The following is a 25052-nucleotide window of genomic DNA, read 5'->3' as shown; positions in this document are numbered from 1 at the left end:
TTAAATCTTTTGGTACTCTTGAGAAAAATTTTAAAATAGGACCCTGGTTACGTCTGATTTTTCTAAGGTAATCTATCACCAAACAAGGTTTCCTTTTTGAAATACTCTCATCAAGCATATAGTATATATTAATATAAATAATCTTTTATTTAAAAATGCAGTGATACAACAAACTTATTTAATTATGAAAAAACTTTTGCTAAGGCCTCAATCTGATTTCATTTACTGTTTTATTGACAAAAATTGCATGAAATTAAAAAATTTTGTCTGAGAAAAACTAGGGTTGGTGAATGAGGACTCCAAACCCTAGCTTTTCTCAGGCAAATTTAAAAAAATTCACTCATACCTCTTGGCTATGGTATTAACTTTAAATACATGATTTCCAAATTAATTCTTAAAATACACATAATGATAAATACTGGGGAGGAAAAGGAGAAACAACCAACACACATTTTTGATCTCCATAGCGTTTTAGGAACTGATATCAACTGATATCAAATTATGTGCTTTTTGAATTACTCTCTAATAATATACCATAGTTGCCAGATAAGGCAGTATGTTCAGAAATTCATTCCATCAATGAATATTTATTGAGAGTCTTTTATTTGCCAAACCCTGTCTAGATACTGGATATATAATAGTAAATAAAGCAGGAAAACAAAATCCTTGCCCTCATTATATAAACATTACATTGTATTATTTAAGTAGACTATTATGTTACAACATATAGTGAAATTTTATTATTCTGCAAGGCTCAAAATCCAAATATAAAACCATAGTCATAGGTTAGCCTGCAATGTGATAAACGATTTCTTCTTTCGCAAGTTTAGATCTACTTTAAAATGATGCAATCAATGCCAACTGGTGTGTTATAGTAAGTCATACTCTTCACTGGTCTCTTTTCTATACAAATTGCCTTTAGGGCCACAGGTCCTCCATGTCTTATATATTCTTTTTCCTCTACTCACTAAATAACACAGCTCCTTCCACTCTTCATACATGAAAATTAAGCTTGATTCTCATTTTAGCATGATGCTTTGTACTCCTAATCTGAGTTCCTAATTCACTTTTTCTGGGTTCCTTCCTTCCTTCTTGCTCACTAGGAAATTCAATCAACAAAAATTTATCTACTACTTTTAATGGCTTTTTCATGTTAACTCCTTTGTGTGATTACCCTCTTTCTGCCACAATTTTAAAAGCAGATGCGGAGACCCAACCAGCTTTACGTCACTGTGTGTCACAGGACTGCGAAATGATAAGGCAGCACATAAGTACAACACAGAGCCTATTAACTAGTTCAGTATTCAGTCAGGAATACTGTCAGGAAAATGAATTTTTAACAACTATATATAAGAGATCCTTTCATTAAGATAATAACATTCTGAATTTTAAAAAATTAAATCTTCACATTCTTAATGCCCATGTTATGGAAAGAACGTTGAAGTTCATGTAATAAAGCTACCAAGCACTCTGAGTTACTTTTTACATTAATGAAAAAATGCTCAAGTAATGTTTTCAAGAAAATGGGAATAAATCCTGGAAAATCCCACAGGGCAAGCACTTTGAGTATCAAACATGGAAGAAGACACCGAAATGCCCAAATAATTCTTTGTCACTGAGTTGTCTTTCTAATACTGGATTAGGTTAATCTTTAGTTATTTCATACATTATTTCATCAACTACCCTGAGAGTGAATCCCCTATAACGTTTGAGAATAGTATAAAGTATATGATAAAAACAAATTTTTCCAATCATAAAAATATTCTTCGTGATATAGTCCATGGTCCTGAAAAAACAGTCAAATTTATGGCACAGTGAGTTTTCTGTTAAGAAATCTTTAAACAATGCATATCAAGTAAAACAAAATGACTCAGGAGACTTGTCTACCAAATATGTGTGTGTGTGTGTGTGTGTGTGTGTGTGCTCGCGCGTGCGTGCGCCATATACACATACATCTATAAATGAGTGCCAGAACTGTGTATGTGAACAATTCTCCTGCCTACACAGTAGGCTGATTCTTGTATAATAAAATGTATTCATAACAGAACATTAAGTCCTGGTTGATGCAAAACACGTTCCCATACCCTTTTCAGATCTAAGCTCTTCAGTGTCCTTTATCAGTTGTTCAATTTCTGATAGCAGTTCCAAGTTCTTCTTCTCTGAATCTTTTAGTTTACTTAAGGGAAAAAAAGGAAAAGTGTCATTATTTATATTGTTGGTTAGTGAGCCATCATGTATGTAGTTGAACTTAATTGGTTTAAATGTCAGTCATGATAAAGTAGGGAATTGAAAACTACTACAGGAAGGACAAATCTAGCCTGTCATCTATGCTTGCGTAAATAAAGATTTACTGGAACACAGTCAGGCTCATTCATTTATATGCTGTCTATGGCTGCTTTTGTACTCAACAGCAGAGCTGAGCAGACAGAAGCTATATGGCTTACAAGCCCCAAAGTATTTATTATCTTTCCTTTTATAGAAAAGTTGCTGGCTCTGAGCTACATTATTAAATTAAAAAATGTCATAAAATCAAAGGTTAATTTTAGAATTGTTAGACTTCTTTCATAGAGAACCATGAAAGTGACTAAACTTGTAATTTTCAGTTTGACTCACATTCCTGATTTATGAACAAATGTGTAAATTTATATGTCCTAAGCATAAGCAGAAAGATCACACTTATTCCAAATTACAATACAGAGAATGACATTTAGCAGTTCTTTATGTTGGGATCAATTCATATTCTCCAAAAACAGTTTTTTTTCCATTTTCAATGTTACACTAGCACATTTCAGTAAAACATACTTAATTTATGATTGGATAATTCATAGCAAGAGCTTATAATTCAACTGGGGTGCTTCATACCATTAAAAACCGAATTTATGGGACTATATTTCTTTTCATGCTGAATGCCTTTGCAACATTTGGTATTCTGAGCACCAAATGGATTTTTCTATTTACATTTTGATTTGCAACATGAACTTTCTACTGTTCCTCTATATCACCTTATTCCTCTATAACTTATTCTTGAACCAATCCAATTACGAGTTTCCTTTTATCATTTATTTATTCAGAGTATGATTTGTTCTACTGTTGTGATAAGAATGGAGGGAATGTATTCATTAGCTAACTGTCCTGGACCTGTGGGGGATACACTTTTTTTAATACATAACATGAAAGAAAGGATAATTTAAGTATATTCTACCCTTAAGAAATTTACCATCACTTGAAACTTCATTTGTAAAAAAACCTATGGTAGAGGCCAGAATTTTCAGATGACTATAGTTTGTTCTGACTCTATGCTGCAATTTTATACTAATGTGATATTCTTGAACAAAAGATTATTTTGGATTTAATAGAATAAAATTTGAGAGTGAATTTTACAAATAAGGGGAAAAGTAAATAACAGAATATTAATTAGTACTGTTAATTCCACTTTAAGGACAAGTCAGAAACAAAGCTGTATTAAAATTGCATCACTGCACACAAGGCCTAAAATCATCAATTCATTTTCAAATATTCATAGTTTTTTTCTGGTCATCACTTAAAAAAAAAAAGGTATAGACAGGTAGGAAACTAAACTTGTAACTTCTCTCCAGAAACTTCTGGACCAAATTAGAAATCACTCTAGTGGGACTGTATTATTCAGTCTTACCATTCTGTTATGATGTTAGATGCTTTAACTTTATTCAGCTCTTCTTGGATGGCCTGCTTAGCTCTTATTTCTGCATCCAGGGCTGACTGCAACTCCAGTCTAGCTGACATATCCAGTTTTGCGAAACGACGCATTTTCCAGGGCATATCCTATGAAATAATATGACCGCGTTTTTAGCTCCATTCGATTTTATCTTTAACATTTAAGTTTAGTAATATAAGTGAATTTGGAAACTACTTAAAAGAACTATCTTTCCCTAAGTAAAGAATTTAAAAGAACTATTACTTGTGAAAATATATTATTTTTCATTAAATTCAGAAAAACTGTAGACTCACATTATAAGTGCATTTATTTTTTATGGTTATTACCATTAATGGCTAGCCACACAAATTATAGTTAAGCAGCTATGTATTATAATTTCCTAAACTGGAAAAACGTTGAATGATTCCTCATGAAAATCTTTACAGTAGGCAAAGCCTAGACAAACTGATGTAAGTACTCAGATTTATTACAGTGTTTGCTGAGCCTTCCCACCGACTGATATAATAAGCCTGCTTGCTAAATGGCAGAGCTTACTGTTGCTCGGGTACCCAAGCTGGAGTTTCTTAAAGCTTCCAATTCTTCAGTCATTTTAGAAGCTAAGGCCTGAAGATATCCTCGTGCATCCTTTTCATCACTGACCCTAGAATACATGCAAATAAAGACAGAGATCAAGTACCAAAGTAAAACAGAAAACTTCAGTGAGATATATATTACTTTAAAGCATCATAAAGAAATAAGTGAAAAGTGACAGAAATTTAAAGATGTTCTTAATATCTTCTTTTAAAGGTCTACCACAGCACTACTGTCAACAAGTGGGAAATGGTTTATTGAACTGTTCAGTTATTTACAGATAAAGGTGGCCATGTTTAGAAAGGTCCAAGTCATACATATCTGATAAATCAGTAAAACTTCACCCTTGAGCCACAGAATACTCTTTTAATCTAACATTAAACATACACACACACACACACACACACACATACACTCACATGACTTCTAAAGAATATTAAGATTTATTATTAGATTCCATTTTTTATCTTATGAAAACACAACACACCCTTCTTAAAACTGAAGTACACTAAATTTAGAAAGTTTTAAGTAGAATATTTTGTAAAAAACAAAAATTCTGTGTTGTAATAAAGCTCTTTTGTTTTCTAAAATGGTCAATGATATAACAAAGAGAAAAGATGAAAGTCTACTGAAACTCAGTTTCTACAACCCCCCCCACCCCCCCCACCCCACCCCTGCCCTGCCCCGCCCTGGCTGCACCCCAAGGCATGTGGGATCTTAGTTCCCGGACCAGGGATCAAACCAGGGCCCCCAGTGGTGGAAGAAGTGGAAGCGTAGAGTCCTAAACACTGGACCAGGGAATTCCCGAAACTCAGTTTCTATTTACTATTTTAAGGCTATCTTGCTGATGTAATTACATGATTTTAGAGAGAAATGTTTTCAAATTATATTCAATAAAATTCAGGCCATTGAATAGCCATGAGGAAAGTATATTTCAGGTAAATCAATACATATCTGTGATGCATACAGCAGACAAGTTTAAATCTTGAGGCTTGATTCAGCATCTGTTACAATTTAAACTCCTGAGGAGTTAAATTCATCTGTCTACCTACATATCACTCCATATCTACATCTTTTTGTTTTTTGGGGTTTTTTTTTGCGGTACGCGGGCCTCTCACTGCTGTGGCCTCTCCCGTTGCGGAGCACAGGCTCCGGACGCGCAGGCTCAGCGGCCATGGCTCACGGGCCCAGCCGCTCCGCGGCATGTGGAATCTTCCCGGACCGGGGCACGAACCTATGTCCCCTGCATCAGCAGGCGGACTCTCAACCACTGCCCCACCAGGGAAGCCCCCATATTTACATCTTAAAGAGGCCCTTTAAAAGGGGTTTGATCCCTTCTTCTCTCAGATGGGAAAGTGCTTTGGAGGACAAACAAAAGAATAAAGGAGCAAATAAAATCACTGTTAAGTTGCCCACTCTAGTGATAGCTACATATTTGTAGGCTCTACATACATGTATATATGTTCACAGCCTTTTAAAGAAAAGTGGCTTAAGAAAATATTAAGAAAGTTTGTGTATTGGGATGCTGTTTCCTTCTAAAATTCTTTAACTTTGGACACCACAAGTGACCACAATCTTTTCATTTAATCACCTAATCTATAACATAAAGAATAAATATAGATGGGGAAAACTGTTTTTCCTCCAAAGACATTTTTTATTTTCCTCTAAAGACACTCAAGAGTAGCAATTAAGAAAACTGTATTACCATTTAACCAGGCTAATAGGTCTCAGCCAGTGCTGGTTTAGTATCTCTCATAGCTCAGAGATCTTGGCTTATGCACATTTCCAGGAACCAATGAAATCCAGTGTGTTTTATTCACTTTGGAAATCAAACAACTCCATGTAAATTGCTATGATGTTGTTTGCAATATTATATAAAAAACAATACCTTCTAACTTTGCTTTTTATTTACATCTTGAATACATTCACATTCCCTTACCACTGTGGTCTTCCACTAATTCTCAACTTTTGATTAAACCTATGTCTATTTTCTTGCCTACAAAAAATTACTGATGGGAAGGGTGATGAAAAAAGAAAAAAAAGACTGTGTCAACTACACACTCATGCCATTTAAGTTCCACTAGGCCCTAGGTCTTACACAACAATTCCTTTTCATAATCATTGTCTACTTCCAACCTAAATCTTAAAAACATTGCACTTTCTCCAACCCAACACCATCTCTTGCCCCTTCCTTCTAGGCCATCTGGTTAAGCTTACACTACTCATTCTCTTAACTTTTTTATTTTTTAAACAGGTTTAGGAGGAGCTTCAACATGGTGGAAGAGTAAGACATGGAGATCACTCTCCTCCCCACAGATACATCAGAAATACATCTACATGTGAAACAACTCCTACAGATCACCTACTGAACACTGGCAGAAGACCTCAGACCTCCCAAAAGGCAAGAAACTCCCCACGTACCTGGGTAGGACAAAAGAAAAAAGAAAAAACAGAAACAAAAGAATAGGGACGGGACCTGCACCAGTGGGAGGGAGCTGTGAAGGAGGAAAGGTTTCCACACACTAGAAGTCCCTTCACTGGTGGAGACGGGGCGGGGGGTTGGGGGGGGGTCGGGGGGCGGGGAAGCTTCGGAGATGCTGAGGACAGCGCAGCAACAGGGGTGTGGAGGACAAAGCGGAGAGATTCCCGCACAGACGATCGGTGCCAACCGGCACTCACCAGCCCGAGAGGCTTGTCTGCTCACCCGCCAGGGCGGGCGGGGCGAGTCCGGGAAAAGGCCTGGAACTGCCGAAGAGGCAAGAGACTTCTTCTTCCCTCTTTGTTTCCTGGTGCACGAGGAGAGGGGATTAAGAGCGCTGCTTAAAGGAGCTCCAGAGTCTGGCACAAGCCACGGTTATCAGCGCGGACCCCAGAGACGGGCATGAGACGCTAAGGCTGCTGCTGCCACCACCAAGAAGCCTGTGTGCAAACGCAGGTCACTATCCACACCTCTCCTCCCGGGAGCCTGTGCAGCCCGCCACTGCCAGGGTCCCGTGATCCAGGGACAATTTCCCCGGAAGAGCACACGGCACGCCTCAGGCTGGTGCAACGTCACGCCGGCCTCTGCCGCTGCAGGCTTGCCCCGCATCCGTACCCCTCCCTCCCCCCGGCCTGAGTGAGCCAGAGCCCCCGAATCAGCTGCTCCTTTAACCCCGTCCTGTCTGAGCGAAGAACAGATGCCCTCAGGCAACCTACACACAGAGGCGGGTCCAATCCAAAGCTGAACCCCAGGAGCTGTGTGAACAAAGAAGAGAAAGGGAAATCTCCCGCAGCAGCCTCAGGAGCAGCAGATTAAATCTCCACAATCAACTTGATGTACCCTGCATCTGTGGAATACCTGAAAAGACAACGAATCATCCCAAACTGAGGAGGTGGACTTTGGGAGCAACTATATATATATATATTTTTTTTTTCCTTTTTCTCTTTTTGTGAATGTGTATGTGTATGCTTCTGTGTGAGATTTTGTCTGTATAGCTTTGCTTTTACCATTTGTCCCAGGGTTCTGTCTGTCCTTTTTTTTTTTTTAGCATAGTTTTTAGCACATGTTATCATTGGTGGATTTGTTTTTTGGTTTGGTTGCTCTCTTCTCTTTCTTTCTTTTATTACCTTAAAATTTTTTTTAAATAATTATTTTTATTTTAATAACTTTTATTTTATTTTATCTTCTTCTTTCTTTTTTTTCTCCCTTTTACTCTGAGCCATGTAGAAGACAGGCTCTTGGTGCTCCAGCCAGGCGTCAGAGCTGTGCCTTTGAGGTAGGAGAGCCAAGTTCAGGACACTGGTCCACAAGAGACCTCCCAGCTCCATGTAATATCAAATGGCGAAAATCTCCCAAAGATCTCCATCTCCTCGCCAGGACCCAGCTCCACTCAATGACCAGCAGGCTACAGTGCTGGACACCCTATGCCAAACAACTATCAAGACAGGGACACAACCCATCCATTAGCAGAGAGGCTGCCTAAAATCATAAAAAGTCCACAGACACCCCAAAACACACCACCAGACGTAGACCTGCCCACCAGAAAGACAAGATCTAGTCTCAACCACCAGAACACAAGCACTAGTCCCCTCCACCAGGAAGCCTACACAACCCATGGAACCAACCTTAGCCACTGGGGGCAGACACCAAAAACAACGGGAACTACGAACCTGCAGCCTGCGAAAAGGAGACCCCAAACACAGTAAGTTAAGCAAAATGAGAAGACAGAGAAATACACAGCAGATGAAGGAGCAAGGCAAAAACCCACCAGACCTAACAAATGAAGAGAAAATAGGCAGTCTACCTGAAAAAGATTTCAGAATAATGATAGTAAATATGATCCAAAATCTTGGAAATAGAATGGAGAAAATACAAGAAACGTTTAACAAGGACCTAGAAGAACTAAAGAACAAAAAAACAGTGATGAACAATGCAATAAATGAAAAAAATTCTCTAGAAGGGATCAATAGCAGAATAACTGAGGCAGAAGAACAGATAAGTGACCTGGAAGATAAAATAGTGGAAATAACTACTGCAGAGCAGAATAAAAAAAAAGAATGAAAAGAACTGAGGACAGTCTCAGAGACCTCTGGGACAACATTAAATGCACCAACATTCAAATTATAGGGATTCCAGAAGAAGAAGAGGAAAAGAAAGGGACTGAGAAAATATTTGAAGAGATTATAGTTGAAAACTTCCCTAATATGGGAAAGGAAATAGTTAATCAAGTCCAGGAAGCACAGAGAGTCCCATACAGGATAAATCCAAGGAGAAATACGCCAAGACACATATTAATCAAACTGTCAAAAATTAAATACAAAGAAAGCATATTAAAAGCAGCAAGGGAAAAACAACAAATAACACACAAGGGAATCCTCATAAGGTTAACAGCTGATCTTTCAGCAGAAACTCTGCAAGCCAGAAGGGACTGGCAGGACATATTTAAAGTGATGAAGGCGAAAAACCTACAACCAAGATTACACTACCCAGCAAGGATCTCATTCAGATTTGATGGAGAAATTAAAACCTTTACAGACAAGCAAAAGCTGAGAGAGTTCAGCACCACCAAACCAGCTCTATAACAACTGCTAAAGGAACTTCTCTAGGCAAGAAACAAAAAAGAAGGAAAAGACCTACAATAACAAACCCAAAACAATTAAGAAAATGGGAATGGGAACATACATATCGATAATTACCTTAAATGTAAATGGATTAAATGCTCCAACCAAAAGACACAGACTGGCTGAATGGATACAAAAACAAGACCCATATATATGCTGTCTACAAGAGACCCACTTGAGACCTAGGGACACATACAGACTGAAAGTGAGGGGACGGAAAAAGATATTCCATGCAAATGAAAATCAAAAGAAAGCTGGAGTAGCAATACTCATATCAGGTAAAATAGACTTTAAAATAAAGAATGCTACAAGAGACAAGGAAGGACACTACAAGGGATCAATCCAAGAAGAAGATATAACAATTGTAAATACTTATGCACCCAACACAGCAGCACCTCAATACATAAGGCAAATGCTAACAGCCATAAAAGGGGAAATCGAGAGTAACATAATCATAGTAGGGGACTTTAACACCCCACTTTCACCAATGGACAGATCATCCAAAATGAAAATAAATAAGGAAACACAAGCTTTAAATGATACATTAAACAAGATGGACTTAATTGATATTTATAGGACATTCCATCCAAAACCAACAGAATACACATTCTTCTCAAGTGTTCATGGAATATTCTCCAGGATAGATCATATCTTGGGTCAGAAAGTAAGCCTTGGTAAATTTAAGAAAATTGAAATCATATCAAGTATCTTTTCCAACCACAATGCTATGAGACTAGATATCAATTACAGGAAAAAATCTGTAAAAAATACAAACACATGGAGGTTAAACAATACACAACTTAATAACCAAGGAATAACTGAAGAAATCAAAGAGTAAATCAAAAAATACCTAAAAACAAATGACAATGAAAACACAATGACCCAAAACCTATGGGATGCAGCAAAAGCAGTTCTAAGAGGGAAGTTTATAGAAATACATCCTACCTTAAGAAACAAGAAACACCTCAAACATCCTAAACTTACACCTAAAGCAATTAGAGAAAGAAGAACAAAAAACCCCCCAAAGTTAGCAGAAGGAAAGAAATCATAAAGATCAGATCTGAAATAAAAGAAAAAGAAATGAAGGAAACAATAGCAACATGCAATAAAACTAAAAGCTCGTTCTTTGAGAAGATAAACAAAATTGATAAACCATTAGCCAAACTCATCAAGAAAAAAAGGGAAAAACTCAAATCAATAGAATTAGAAATGAAAAAGGAGAAGTAACAACTGATACTGCAGAAATACAAAGGATCATGAAAGATTACTGCAAGTGACTATATGCCAATAAAATGGACAACCTGGAAGGAATGGACAAATTCTTAGAAATGCACAACCTTCAGAGACTGAACCAGGAAGAAATAGAAAATATAAACAGACTAATCACAAGCACTGAAATTGAAACTGTGATTAAAAACATTCCAACAAACAAAAGCCCAGGACCAGATGGCTTCACAGGCGAATTCTAGCAAACATTTAGAGAAGAGCTAACACCTATCCTTCTCAAACTCTTCCAAAATATAGCAGAGGGGGCTTCCCTGGTGGCGCAGTGGTTGAGAGTCCGCCTGCCGATGCAGGGGACACAGGTTCGTGCCCCGGTCCAGGAAGATCCCACATGCCGTGGAGCAGCTGGGCTCATAAGCCATGGCCGCTGAGCCTGCGTGTCCAGATCCTGTGCTCCGCAACGGGAGAGGCCACAACAGTGAGAGGCCCGTGTACCGCAAAAACAAACAAACACACAAGCAAACAAAATATAGCAGAGGGAGGAACATTCCCAAACTCATTCTACGAGGCCACCATCACCCTCATACCAAAACCAGACAAAGATGTCACAAAGAAAGAAAACTACAGGCCAATATCACTGATGAACATAGATGCAAAAATCCTCAACAAAATACTAGCAAACAGAATCCAACAGCACATTAAAAGGATCATACACCATGATCAAGTGGGGTTTATTCCAGGAATGCAAGGATTCTTCAATATATGCAAATCAATCCGTGTGATACACCATATTAACAAACTGAAGGAGAAAAACCATATGATCATCTCGGAGAGAAAGCTTTCGACAAAATTCAACACCCATTTACGATAAAAACCCTCCAGAAAGTAGGCATAGAGGGAACTTTCCTCAACATAATAAAGGCCATATATGACAAACCCACAGCCAACATCGTCCTCAATGGTGAAAAACTGAAACCATTTCCTCTAAGATCAGGAACAAGACAATGTTGCCCACTCTCACCACTATTATTCAACATAATTTTGGAAGTTTTAGCTACAGGAATCAGAGAAGAAAAAGAAATAAAAGGAATCCAAATCGGAAAAGAAGTAAAGCTGTCACTGTTTGCAGATGACATGATACTATACATGGAGAATCCTAAAGATGCCACCAGAAAACTACTAGAGCTAATCAACGAATTTGGTAAAGTAGCAGGATACAAAATTAATGCCCAGAAACCTCTGGCATTCCTATACAGTAATGACGAAAAATCTGAAAGAGAAATTAAGGAAACACTCCCATTTACGACTGCAACAAAAAGAATAAAATATCTAGGAATAAACCTACCTAAGGAGACAAAAGACCTGTATGCAGAAAATTATGACACTGATGAAAGAAATTAAAGATGATACAAATAGTTGGAGAGATATACCATGTTCTTGGATTGGAAGAATCAACATTGTGAAAATGACTATACTACCCAAAGCAATCTACAGATTCAATGCAATCCTTATCAAACTACCACTGGCATTATTCACAGAACTACAACAAAAAACTTCACAATTTGTGTGGAGACACAAAAGACCCCGAATAGCCAAAGCAATCTTGAGAAAGAAAAATGGAGCTGGAGGAATTAGGCTCCCTGACTCCAGACTATACTACAAAGCTACAGTAATCAGGACAGTATGGTACTGGCACAAAAACAGAAATATAGATCAATGGAACAGGATAGAAAGCCCAGAGATAAACCCACGCACATATGGTCACCTTATCTTTGATAAAGGAGGCAAGAATATACAGTGGAGAAAAGACAGCCTCTTCAATAAGTGGTGCTGGGAAAACTGGACAGCTACATGTAAAAGAATGAAATTAGAACACTCTCTAACACTACACACAAAAATACACTCAAAATGGATTGAAGACCTAAATGTAAGGTCAGACACTATCAAACTCTTAGAGGAAAACATAGGCAGAACACTCTATGACACAAATCACAGCAAGATCCTTTTTGACCCACCTCCTAGAGAAATGGAAATAAAAACAAAAATAAACAAATGGGACCTAATGAAACTTCAAAGCTTTTGCACAGCAAAGGAAACCATAAACAAGACAAAAAGACAACCTTCAGAATGGGAGAAAATATTTGCAAATGAAGCAACTGACAAAGGATTAATCTCCAAAATTTACAAGCAGCTCATGCAGCTCAATATCAAAAAAACAAAGAACCCAATCCAAAAATGGGCAGAAGACTCAAATAGACATTTCTCCAAAGAAGATATACAGATTGCCAACAAACACATGAAAGAATGCTCAACATCATTAACCATTAGAGAAATGCAAATCAAAACTACAATGCGATATCATCTCACACTGGTCAGAATGGCCATCATCAAAAAATCTAGAAACAATAAATGCTGGAGAGGGTGTGGAGAAAAGGGAACCCTCTTGCACTGTTGGTGGGAATGTAAATTGATACAGCCACTATGGAGAACAGTATGGAGGTTCCTTAAAAAACTACAAATAGAACTACCATATGACCCAGCAATCCCACTACTGGGCATATACCGTGATAAAACCATAATTCAAAAAAAGTCATGTACCAAAATGTTCATGGCAGCTCTATTTACAATAGCCAGGACATGGAAGCAACCTAAGTGTCCATCAACAGATGAACGGATAAAGAAGATGTGGCACATATATATACTGGAATACTACTCAGCCATAAAAAGAAATGAAATTGAGTTATTTGTAGTGAGGTGGATGGACCTAGAGTCTGTCATATGGAGTGAAGTAAGTCAGAAAGAGAAAAACAAATACTGTATGCTAACACACATATATGGAATCTAAAAAAAAAAGAAAAAAATGGTCATGAAGAACCTAGGCGCAAGATGGGAATAAAGACACAGACCTACTAGAGAATGGACTTGAGGATACGGGGAGGGGGAAGGGTATGCTGGGACAAAGTGCGAGAGTGGCATGACATATATACACTACCAAACGTTAAATAGATATCTAGTGGGAAGCAGCCGCATAGCACAGGGAGATCAGCTTGGTGCTTTGTGTTCACCTAGAGGGGTGGGATAGGGAGGGTGGGAGGGAGGGAGATGCAAGAGGGAAGAGATATGGGGACATACGTATACGTATAACTGATTCACTTTGTTATAAAGTAGAAACTAACACACCATTGTAAAGCAATTATACTCCAATAAAGACGTTTAAAAAAAAAACAGTTTTAGAGGCAAATCTCTCATCTTTTCTTTGGCTAAGTCAAAATAATCAAGAAATATTTACTAAATACTGATTATTACGTAGACATATTAGGAAGACTGAAAAAGACATATAAGACATAGTCCTTAAGAAGTTTGGCAGTCAGCACAGACTTAGCGAACTTGTGGTTACCACGGGAGAAGGGTTGGGGGAGGGACAGATTGGGAGTTTGGGACACTGCTATAATTAAAATAGATAACCAACAAGGACCTACTGTATAGCACAGGGAACTCTGCTCAATATTCCATAATAACCTAAATGGGAAAAGAAGTTGAAGAAGAACAGATACATATATATGTATAACTGAATCACTTTGCCGTACACTTGAGACTAACACAACATTGTTAATCAACTATACTCCAACATAAAATTTTAAAAAAAGTTTGTGAGTCAGGACACATATAGTAGAATGATTAAGAACTTGACTCTTGAGTCATATAGAACTAGGTTCAAATCCTAGCTCACTGTTTAGCAGTTGTATGTCTTTGGATAAGTCATTTACCCCCTCTAACTCTCTGTTATCTCAGTTATAAGATGGGAATAACAATAATATCTACTTCATAGGACGGTTGTGATAACTAAATGAGAAAACGTGTGAATTTTCAGCCTAATGCCTACAACATACTATTTTTTAATCACTGTAAACTATTACTACACAGGAATGAAAATTAATGAATGAGGAGTGTTTCAAATAATGTGAATGAATTTAAACAAAGGAAAATAAAAGTTTCACTATTGAAACCCTTTTCTGATTATTAAAACATTTTCCTGGTTGTCTTACACAGCTGTTTCCTCTATCTTCTACTGTTATCACCCTCACCATTATCCTTTCTATTATAAAACTCAACAACTTCAATGGTCTTATTTACTAGAAATTAAATTCCCAAATTTATATTTCTAATCCTAACCTTTAAGTCATCTTTTCTAAAGCATATTGGAAATCTGCACTCAGATATCTCAGAATGATCTCAGACTCACCAACAAACAAAAGAACAACTAAAATTGATATCATCCTCCCCAAAGCTGGTTCCTTCTCCTGACTTTTCTTACTTCAGTGATATCACCATTTTCTTAATCTCTCCAACACAGAGTTTCAGAAATACTAATTCCTCCTCATCTCTTGCCCTTCATTTATAATTAAGTCCTATAGATCCTTCTTCCATGTCTTCTCCATTTGTTCAGCTTCCCCCAAATTTCCTTCTATTTCATGGTGAATACCACTATGAAGAGTTACCTTCCTAATGCATCACCTCAATCAATTCCATAATCCGTTGCAGAAAAGCCTTCTCCTTCTTCTTATAAATAAATGAAGTTCTGATTCTTACCCAGTATTCATGTTAATTGTGCTGCAATAACTTTATTGGTCTTATCTCCTACTATTCTTTTATAGGAATAGTAGCACCCTTTAGTGAACTGAGTGTTTTCAGAAAATGCATTATAGTTCCACTGATTACCCCCAACTTTCTTTAGCACCCAGTCTGAAGTAATTCTCCTCTACACTCATATAGAAAAATCAGTATTTGTACAATACATAAGACAATTTACATTTAAGTCTTGTTATTTATATCCAGCTCTGATCACATTAGTTTTTAAACTTTTAAATGTTACACTATAAGCTAGTACTTGAAGGCCAAGTACCCTATTTTACAGACCTTTCTATCTCCTATTATACCAGAAGAATGCATTATATGTGAGGAGATACATCTAAAAAATGAATCTTATGGACCAGCCTACTACTTCAACCTCTCCTTCTAGTACCATTTCAAAGAGAAAGAGTGAAGTCTTCTGATGGGTCAATGGTGAGAAGAAAGGTCCCTGTTCCAATACAGTGTGAGTAACAAGGGTCTCCTTGACCTAAAGGTTTTCTTTCACACGAAAGAGGTATTTCATAGGAAAGGCAGAGGGAGCAGAGTAACGAGGCCATTAGAAATGCATTCAATGAAGTCTTATTATACAGCAGTGTTTGTTTTATTTTAAAACTGTTAATTTGGCCATGGAAACATTTAAACCACTGCATGTCACAAGTTTCCAAAACCTTGTTTTGGCATTACTTCATTTTTTAATATACCAGATTAAAGAACCAGGAATAACCTGAGACTTCTGACCTTTATAAGCTTGCACAGAATATCTCAGAGATATAACTTTCAAATAGGTGAGAACTCTGAGAACAGTGAGTATATCTTTTACTTTTAGCCTATTAGGTATTTAATAATTTATTATCGAAAATATTAGTCCATTTCTAAATAATAGGTTTAATGCAAAGTGAATTCATTGTATTCCTGATTTCTTCTGCATATTTAACTTGAATGTGAAATGTGTAAAAAGAGTGCTTTGTAGTATCACACAAAAATTTTCATCTTCATCCTTTCTACTAACCCTTTCCAGATAGTCCATATTTAAAGCTTCTTTAAAGCTTCTTTACTAGAACCACTTCCATTCCATCTGAAACCCATCATGCAATCACTTGAAAGATCAGTGGTCTAGGATCTCAGGCTTTGGCCAAATCAGTTTTCTCTTCTGTAAAGTCATTTTCATTAACATCTTATTACAAATTTGATTACATAATAATGGAGTTACAAATGAAAAGTCATAATGTTTGATATTATAAGCACGGCTAAAGATTAAAGTGATTTTGCTTCAGAAATGTAGAGTTTATGACAAGGATCTCAATTAAATATTAATGAACCATTAACTGTACTATTTGGAACACAACCATATTTCCACAATTTGGGCATTTTCCTTCAGATATGCATTCAACAGTCACATTCATAAGCTAAAGCTGAGTTAACATAAGAGCTCTATAGTTAAGTCAATATCAAAATATTTGAGTCATTTGGGTAAGATTACTTAAAAAGGCAGTGTTTATTCACTTATGATTTCATTTAAGAAAGAGGGTATTAAGCTGGTATTAGTAGGAAAAAATGCTTAGAGAACAAAAATAAGAGCATGATAAACTAACATTCTCACCAAATTATTGGTCTATAGATATTTGAAGAAACCAGTAGCTGTTTATATAAATAAAACATCAATAACGTGCTAAAAAGAGTCAGAAAGTTAAAAAAGTAAATATAAAAAGTTAGGCTATTTGCATTACAAAATAAAGTCCCTGTTGGATTCTACTTTCTTCAAGTATTATAAAAATATACAAATTTTTACAAATACCAGAACAATCATTTGAGTTAATTAATATGAAAGTTACTAAGGCAATTATCCCAAATTAAATCCTAGGGGCTTAAAGAACAGTTGATAAAACTAAACTGTAACCATTTAATGTTTTAAAAATGCCGTGTGTGAATTAGTCTGTTATAATTATGAAAAGGGTGAAACCACATCTTCAGCTTGTAAAGTATTCTCCAGGCTTTCTGTTTCTTAAAGTAATCACAAATACAGCAATTTTGATCTTAGAAAGGAACATCGATAGCTAGTGAATGAGTTTCTTCAGTTCTTTAAGGACCAACTGTCTCAGGAGACAATAACATTTTCTTTTCTTAGAAAGAAATATCAGCTTCCAATGAAACTGTGTAAAAGCTGATATGGAATATTTGATGGAGTTAGAGAAAAGAGGAAAATAACAAGACAACATAGAAGAAGCACAGACCAGTAATAAATATTCCTCCTGGAATTCATACCAACTTGACTATATGGTCAAAATTTACCCACAAAAACAGATTTAAGAGAGTACTCACCACTGAATTATTTCTGTGATTTGAGCTTCCCAATGTGCAACTGATTCCTTCTTGTCTGCTAGATCCTTTACCTCTTCTTCTAACTGCTGGTTGCATGTACTTAAGTTCTCATACAAAGTGGTAAGCTGAAAGGCAGTTTTAAGGTACTTAAAGACGTGTGACTTTTAGGAACAGGAATTCAAGGTGCTCAGATGCCTCTTGTTAAATCTGGTAACTCAAAATGCCTGACTTTCTGATTTCCTATTATTATGCACCCTCTGGCCACTGAATGTGGAAACATCAAGTACTCTGAATTCTCCTTCTGCCTTTGCTTTTCCCATACTCCCCATATTGAATTGGTTCCATCTGTGAACATTCTCCATTTGCCTGAAGAACTCCCCAGTTCTGTTGGTAACAACATCTCTCATTTTTTTGTCTGAAAATATCTCTATGTCATCCTTTTTAAAAAATCTTATAATTTCAAGCATATACAAAAATGAACAGAAGAGTGTAAGTGAATTCCCATGAGCCCATCATCACTAACTTCAACAATTATCACCTCAATGTCAATCTTATTTCATTTGTACTCCTGTCTTCTTACCCTTTCCTCCGGTATTATTCTGCAGCAAATACCAGACATCATATAATTTTATCCATATATATTTCTGTGTATACCTCTAGAAAATAAGGCTCCCTTTTTACGTATAACCACAATATCATTATCATATTTAAACAAATTTATCAAGTTTCCTTATATTATCACATAGCTAGTAATTGTTCAAATTTCCAGTTGTCTCAAAACATCAAAAGACTTAACAGTCTGTTAAACTGAATTATACCAACCAGTAAACGTAACTTAATGGTTGCTCTATCTTTTAAGTCTTTTTTACTTATAGGCTCCAGATTACCCCATTTGGGCTGCTGGAGTGGAATATCACAGTCTGAGTGGCTTAAACAAGAAACATTTATTTCTGATAGTTCTGGACGCTGGGAAGTCCAAGATCAACGCACCAGCAGATTCAGTGTCTGGCAAGGCCCACTTCCTGGTTTGCAGATGGTCGTGGGATGAGGGAGCTCTGTGGGGTCTCTTTTATAAGAGCGCTAATCCTATTCATGAAGGCTCTACCTTCATGACCTAATCATCTCCCAAAGGCTATACCTCCAAATAGTACTAGGTGTCAACATCTGAATTTTGGAGGGATACAAACGTTTAGTACATAGCAGTTCCCCTCCAACACTTTAATTTTTCTTGTAATTTATTTGTTGAAGAAAGTAGGTTGTTTGTCCTGCAGGAGTTCTCTACAGTCTGAATTTTTGCCTTCATTTTGAAAGACACTTTTTGCTGTATATAATTTTCTAGATTGGCAGTTATTTTCCTTTCTATTCCTTTTTTTAATTTAGATTCATTCCTTTTTATCCTGGGTTCCATTTTTTCTGTTGTAAAGACAGCTTTAAGTTTAGCTTTTGCTCCTTCGAATACAATGTGTCTTTCTTCTCTGGCTGCTTCTAGGATTTTCTTGGTTGGTTGGTTTTTAGCGATTTTTCTATAATGTGCCTAAGGGATTTAATTTCTATTTATCACTTTTAGGGTTTGTGGCATTTCTTGAATTTGTGGCTAAATACTTCTCAGAGGTTTTGGAAAATTATGGGCCATTAACTCTGCAAATATTGCTTCTACCACAGTCTTTCTTCTCTCCTTCTGGGAAAGCAAATATTTGTATGTCATCTTTTCATCACGTCTCCTATTCTCACATCCTCCTTTATGTATTTCTGCCCTCTCTTCTTAATATATCTTTTAAATTTATTATTATTTATTTTTGGCTGCGTCTGGTCTTAGTCCGCGGTGCGCGGGATCTTTGTTGTGGTGCGTGGGCTCTCTAGTTGTGGCGTCAGGTTTTCTCTTCTCTAGTTGTGGCACATAGGCTCCAGGGCACATGGGCTCTGTAGCTGTGGTGTGCGGGTTCCAGAGCACATGGGCTCTGTAGTTTGCAGCACATGGGCTCTAGTTGAGGCATGCAAGCATGCAAGTAGTTGTGGCATGCAGGCTTAGTGCCCCATGGCACATGGGATCTTAGTTCCCTGACCAGGGGTCGAACCAGCATCCCCTGAATTGTAAGGTGGACTCTTTACCACTGGACCACCAGGGAAGTCCCTGTATTTCTGTCCTTTTAAATCTATATCCAGACTTCAGTATGGGAAGTTTTTTATTTACCCCTTCCTTTCTTGGTTCTTTCCAATCTACTGTTAAAATTTTCTGTTGGGATTTTTCATTTATTTTTCACTTCTAAAGATTTACTTGACTGTTTGTATAGATTCCAGTTGTCTGCTGAAGTTCTTCATCATGTTTATTTTCTTGAATATATCATACAGTGATTTTAAAGTTCAATTAAGAAAATTCCAATACTCGGAATTGTGTGGGTCTGTTTATATTGACTGCCTGGTTTTCTTCTCATTTATTCTTTTCTTACTTTGTTTTTGCTATTATACTTTTATATCTTGGTTTTCTTTGGTTGTATCTCTTGGTATGCATTGTAATTTCTTACTGCATGCCACATATAGTGTATGAAAATTTTAGAGATAATTTGAGGCTCTATATAATATCTTCCTCCAGAGACTGCTTACTTTTACTTCTGGTAGGCAATTAGACAGATCATGGGTTCAGTTACTTAGAGGCTGGGTTTTTAGTCACTAAGAGGGCTCATCTCTCTCTGGTTCACCCTTATTTCTAAAATGTAGCCTTTTCGATGAGTTTAGTTGAAAGCTTGAATTGATTACCAAGGATCCTGCACCTTGGTGGGCATTGATATTCAGTTTTTCTCTCTAAACTTGTGATACTGTGGAATACTGTGCTCAACTTCCTGGATTCTCTGCTACAGCTTTCATATCTGCAAATGCCTCAAGAGGAAAACTGCACTGAATGCTGGGCTCATCTCTCTGTACTACTCCTTTCTAAAGGATCTGGGTCAGTAAAGTCTCGGCTGCCTTCTTATCTCTCCAGTGCCTTCCTGCAGATGAATACTTCCAGGCAGTATTGCTACAGTATTAAAAACATTTTTTTTTAAGTCCAGCTTTATAGCTCTTCTTGGTGAGGTGGTAGGTATGATGTAAGCTAATCTGTCACAGAAGCAAAAATTCTTGTTTTAGTTTTTAAAAGTTCATGATAAAATATTTGCATACAATTTTTATTTCATGGCTACATTTTTCTGATAAATGGTCTCAAAATGCCATTAGTTATTACTATTCCTTTCTTCCTTTCTGATATATTTGTAGAGACATTGTGTTAGTTTTCTTTCTGATTACTCAGCTTGAAGGAGATGAATTTTTCCTACAAGAATTATTATAGGTTTGTGAAGATGAGGGGCCATGTGATGGTTAAATTTATGAGTCAACTTGATTGGGTCACAGGGTGCCTAGACATTTGGTCAAACATTCTGGTTGTGTCTATGAAGGTGTCTCTGGGTGAGATTAACATTTGAATTGATTGACTGAATAAAGCAGATTACCTTCCTAATGTGTATGGTTCCCATTCAATCAGTTGAAGGCCTGAATAGAAAAAAAGGCTGACCCTAGTAAGAGGGAATTCCTCCTGCCTGACTTGCTTTCAAGCTGGGACATTGGATTCTGTCCTTGGTCTCTTACTGAAACAGTGGCTCTTCCTGGGTCTGACATAAGAAACTATTGCTATGATTTACATCAGAGAATGTTTTGCCTATGTTCTCTTCTAGGAGATTTATGGTATCATGTCTTAATATTTAAGTCTTCAAGCCATTCTGAGTTTATTTATTTTTTTTTTTTTTAAACATCTTTATTGGGGTATAATTGCTTTACAATGGTGTGTTAGTTTCTGCTTTATAACAAAGTGAATCAGCTATACATATACACATGTTCCCATATGTCTTCCCTCTTGCGTCTCCCTCCCTCCCACACTCCCCATCCCACCCTTCCAGGCTGTCACAAAGCACCGAGCTAATACCCCTGTGCCTTGCGGCTGCTTCCCCCCAGCTATCTACCTTACTACGTTTGTTAGTGTGTATATGTCCATGACTCTCTCTCGCCCTGTCAAAACTCACCCCTCCCCCTCCCCAAACCCTCAAGTCCGTTCTCCAGTAGGTCAGCGTCTTTATTCCTATCTTACCCCTAGGTTCTTCATGACATTTTTTATCCCTTAAATTCCATATATATGTGTTAGCATACGGTATTTGTCTTTTCTTTCTGACTTACTTCACTCTGTATGACAGACTCTAGGTCTATCCATCTCATTACAAATAGCTCAATTTCATTTCTTTTTAAGGCTGAGTAATATTCCATTGTGTATATGTGCCACATCTTCTTTATCCATTCATCCGATGATGGGCGCTTAGGTTGTTTCCATGTCCTGGCTATTGTAAATAGAGCTGCAATGAACATTTTGGTACATGACTCTTTTTGAATTTTGGTTTTCTCAGGGTATATGCCAAGTAGTGGGATTGCTGGGTCATATGGTAATTCTATTTGTAGTTTTTTAAGGAACCTCCATACTGTTCTCCACAGTGGCTGAACCAATTCACATTCCCACCAGCAGTGCAAGAGTGTCCCCTTTTCTCCACACCCTCTCCAGCATTTATTGTTTCTAGATTTTTTGATGATGGCCATTCTGACTGGTGTGAGATGATATCTCATTGTAGTTTTGATTTGCATTTCTCTAATGATTAATGATGTTGAGCATTCTTTCATGTGTTTGTTGGCATTCTGTATATCTTCTTTGGAGAAATGTCTATTTAGGTCTTCTGCCCATTTTTGGATGGGGTTGTTTGTTTTTTTGTTATTGAGCTGCATGAGCTGCTTGTAAATTTTGGAGATTAATCCTTTGTCAGTTGCTTCATTTGCAAATGTTTTCTCCCATTCTGAGGGTTGTCTTTTGGTCTTGGTTATGGTTTCCTTTGCTGTGCAAAAGCTTTGAAGTTTCATTAGGTCCCATTTGTTTATTTTTGTTTTTATTTCCATTACTCTAGGAGGTGGGTCAGAAAGGATCTTGCTGTGATTTATGTCATAGAGTGTTCTTCCTATGTTTTCTTCTAAGAGTTTGATAGTTTCTGGCCTTACATTTAGGTCTTTAATCCATTTTGAGCTTATTTTTGTGTATGGTGTTAGGGAGTGATCTAATCTCATACTTTTACATGTACCTGTCCAGTTTTCCCAGCACCATTTATTGAAGAGGCTGTCCTTTCTCCACTGTACATTCCTGCCTCCTTTATCAAAGATAAGGTGTCCATATGTGCGTGGGTTTATCTCTGGGCTTTCTATCCTGTTCCACTGATCTATCTTTCTGTTTTTGTGCCAGTACCATACTGTCTTGATTACTGTTGCTTTGTAATATAGTCTGAAGTCAGGGAGCCTTATTCCTCCAGCTCCTTTTTTCGTTCTCAAGATTGCTTTGGCTATTCGGGGTCTTTTGTGTTTCCATACAAATTGCGAAATTTTTTGTTCTAGTTCTGTGAAAAATGCCAGTGGTAGTTTGATAGGGATTGCATTGAATCTGTAGATTGCTTTGGGTAGTAGAGTCATTTTCACAATGTTGATTCTTCCCATCCAAGAACATGGTATATCTCTCCATCTATTTGTATCATCTTTAATTTCTTTCATCAGTGTCTTATAATTTTCTGCATACAGGTCTTTCGTATCCTTAGGTAGGTTTATTCCTAGATATTTTATTCTTTTTGTTGCAATGGTAAATGGGAGTGTTTTCTTGATTTCACTTTCAGATTTTTCATCATTAGTATATAGGAATGCCAGAGATTTCTGTGCATTAATTTTGTATCCTGCTACTTTACCAAATTCATTGATTAGCTCTAGTAGTTTTCTGGTAGCATCTTTAGGATTCTCTATGTATAGTATCATGTCATCTGCAAACAGTGACAGCTTTACTTCTTCTTTTCCGATTTGGATTCCTTTTATTTCCTTTTCTTCTCTGATTGCTGTGGCTAAAACTTCCAAAACTATGTTGAATAAGAGTGGTGAGAGTGGGCAACCTTGTCTTGTTCCTGATCTTAGTGGAAATGCTTTCAGTTTTTCACCATTGAGGATGATGTTTGCTGTGGGCTTGTCATATATGGCTTTTATTATGTTTAGGAAAGTTCCCTCTATGCCTACTTTCTGGAGGGTTTTTATCATAAATGGGTGTTGAATTTTGTCGAAAGCTTTCTCTGCATCTATTGAGATGATCATATGGTTTTTCTCCTTCAATTTGTTAATATGGTTTATCACATTGATAGATTTGCGTATATTGAAGAATCCTTGCATTCCTGGAATAAACCCCACTTGATCATGGTGTATGATCCTTTTAATGTGCTGTTGGATTCTGTTTGCTAGTATTTTGTTGAGGATTTTTGCATCTATGTTCATCAGTGATATTGGCCTGTAGTTTTCTTTCTTTGTGACATCCTTGTCTGGTTTTGGTATCAAGGTGATGGTGGCTTCGTAGAAGGAATTTGGGAGTGTTCCTCCCTCTGCTATATTTTGGAAGAGTTTGAGAAGGATAGGTGTTAGCTCTTCTCTAAACGTTTGATAGAATTCACCTGTGAAGCCATCTGGTCCTGGGCTTTTGTTTGTTGGAAGGTTTTTAATCACAGTTTCAATTTCAGTGCTTGTGATTGGTCTGTTCATATTTTCTATTTCTTCCTGATTCAGTCTTGGCAGGTTGTGCATTTCTAAGAATTTGTCCATTTCTTCCAGATTGTCCATTTTATTGGCATAGAGTTGCTTGTAGTAATCTCTCATGATTTTTTTTATTTCTGCAGTGTCAGTTGTTACTTCTCCTTTTTCATTTCTAATTCTATTGATTTGAGTCTTCTCCCTTTTTTTCTTGATGAGTCTGGCTAGTGGTTTATCTATTTTGTTTATCTTCTCAAAGAACCAGCTTTTAGTTTTATTGATCTTTGCTATTGTTTCCTTCATTTCTTTTTCATTTATTTCTGATCTGATTTTTATGATTTCTTTCCTTCTGCTAGCTTTGGGGTTTTTTTGTTCTTCTTTCTCTAATTGCTTGAGGTGCAAGGTTAGGTTGTTTATTCGAGATGTTTCCTGCTTCTTAAGGTGGGCTTGTATTGCTATAAACTTCCCCCTTAGAACTGCTTTTGCTGCATCCCATAGGTTTTGGGTCGTTGTGTCTCCATTGTCATTTGTTTCTAGGTATTTTTTTATTTCCTCTTTGATTTCTTCAGTGATCACTTCATTATTAAGTAGTGTATTGTTTAGCCTCCATGTGTTTGTATTTTTTAAAGATCTTTTCCTGTAATTGATATCTAGTCTCATGGCGTTGTGGTCGGAAAAGATACTTGATACAATTTCAGTTTTCTTAAATTTACCAAGGCTTGATTTGTGACCCAAGATATGATCTATCCTGGAGAATGTTCCATGAGCACTTGAGAAAAATGTGTATTCTGTTGTTTTTGGATGGAGTGTCCTATAAATATCAATTAAGTCCATCTTGTTTAATGTATCATTTAAAGCTTGTGTTTCCTTATTTATTTTCATTTTGGATGATCTGTCCATGGGT

At 36.9% G+C, this 25052-nt stretch overlaps 1 protein-coding gene across 1 annotated transcript in view; it reads right to left on the bottom strand.

Moving 5' to 3' along the window:
* The window catches only part of CDC42BPA (CDC42 binding protein kinase alpha), a 345595-nt gene that overhangs the window by 60966 nt on the left and 259577 nt on the right, over positions 1-25052 (bottom strand). The window contains 4 exon segments of the mRNA XM_032632745.1: positions 2085-2176; positions 3653-3801; positions 4229-4334; positions 17540-17664. Of these exon segments, the coding sequence (XP_032488636.1) occupies positions 2085-2176; positions 3653-3801; positions 4229-4334; positions 17540-17664 (472 nt within the window).

This window comes from Phocoena sinus, chromosome 1 (assembly GCF_008692025.1).
Source record: "Phocoena sinus isolate mPhoSin1 chromosome 1, mPhoSin1.pri, whole genome shotgun sequence".
NCBI lineage: Eukaryota > Metazoa > Chordata > Mammalia > Artiodactyla > Phocoenidae > Phocoena > Phocoena sinus.
Note: the sequence above shows the minus strand (reverse complement) of the source record. Positions and strands in the feature narration are given on the sequence as shown.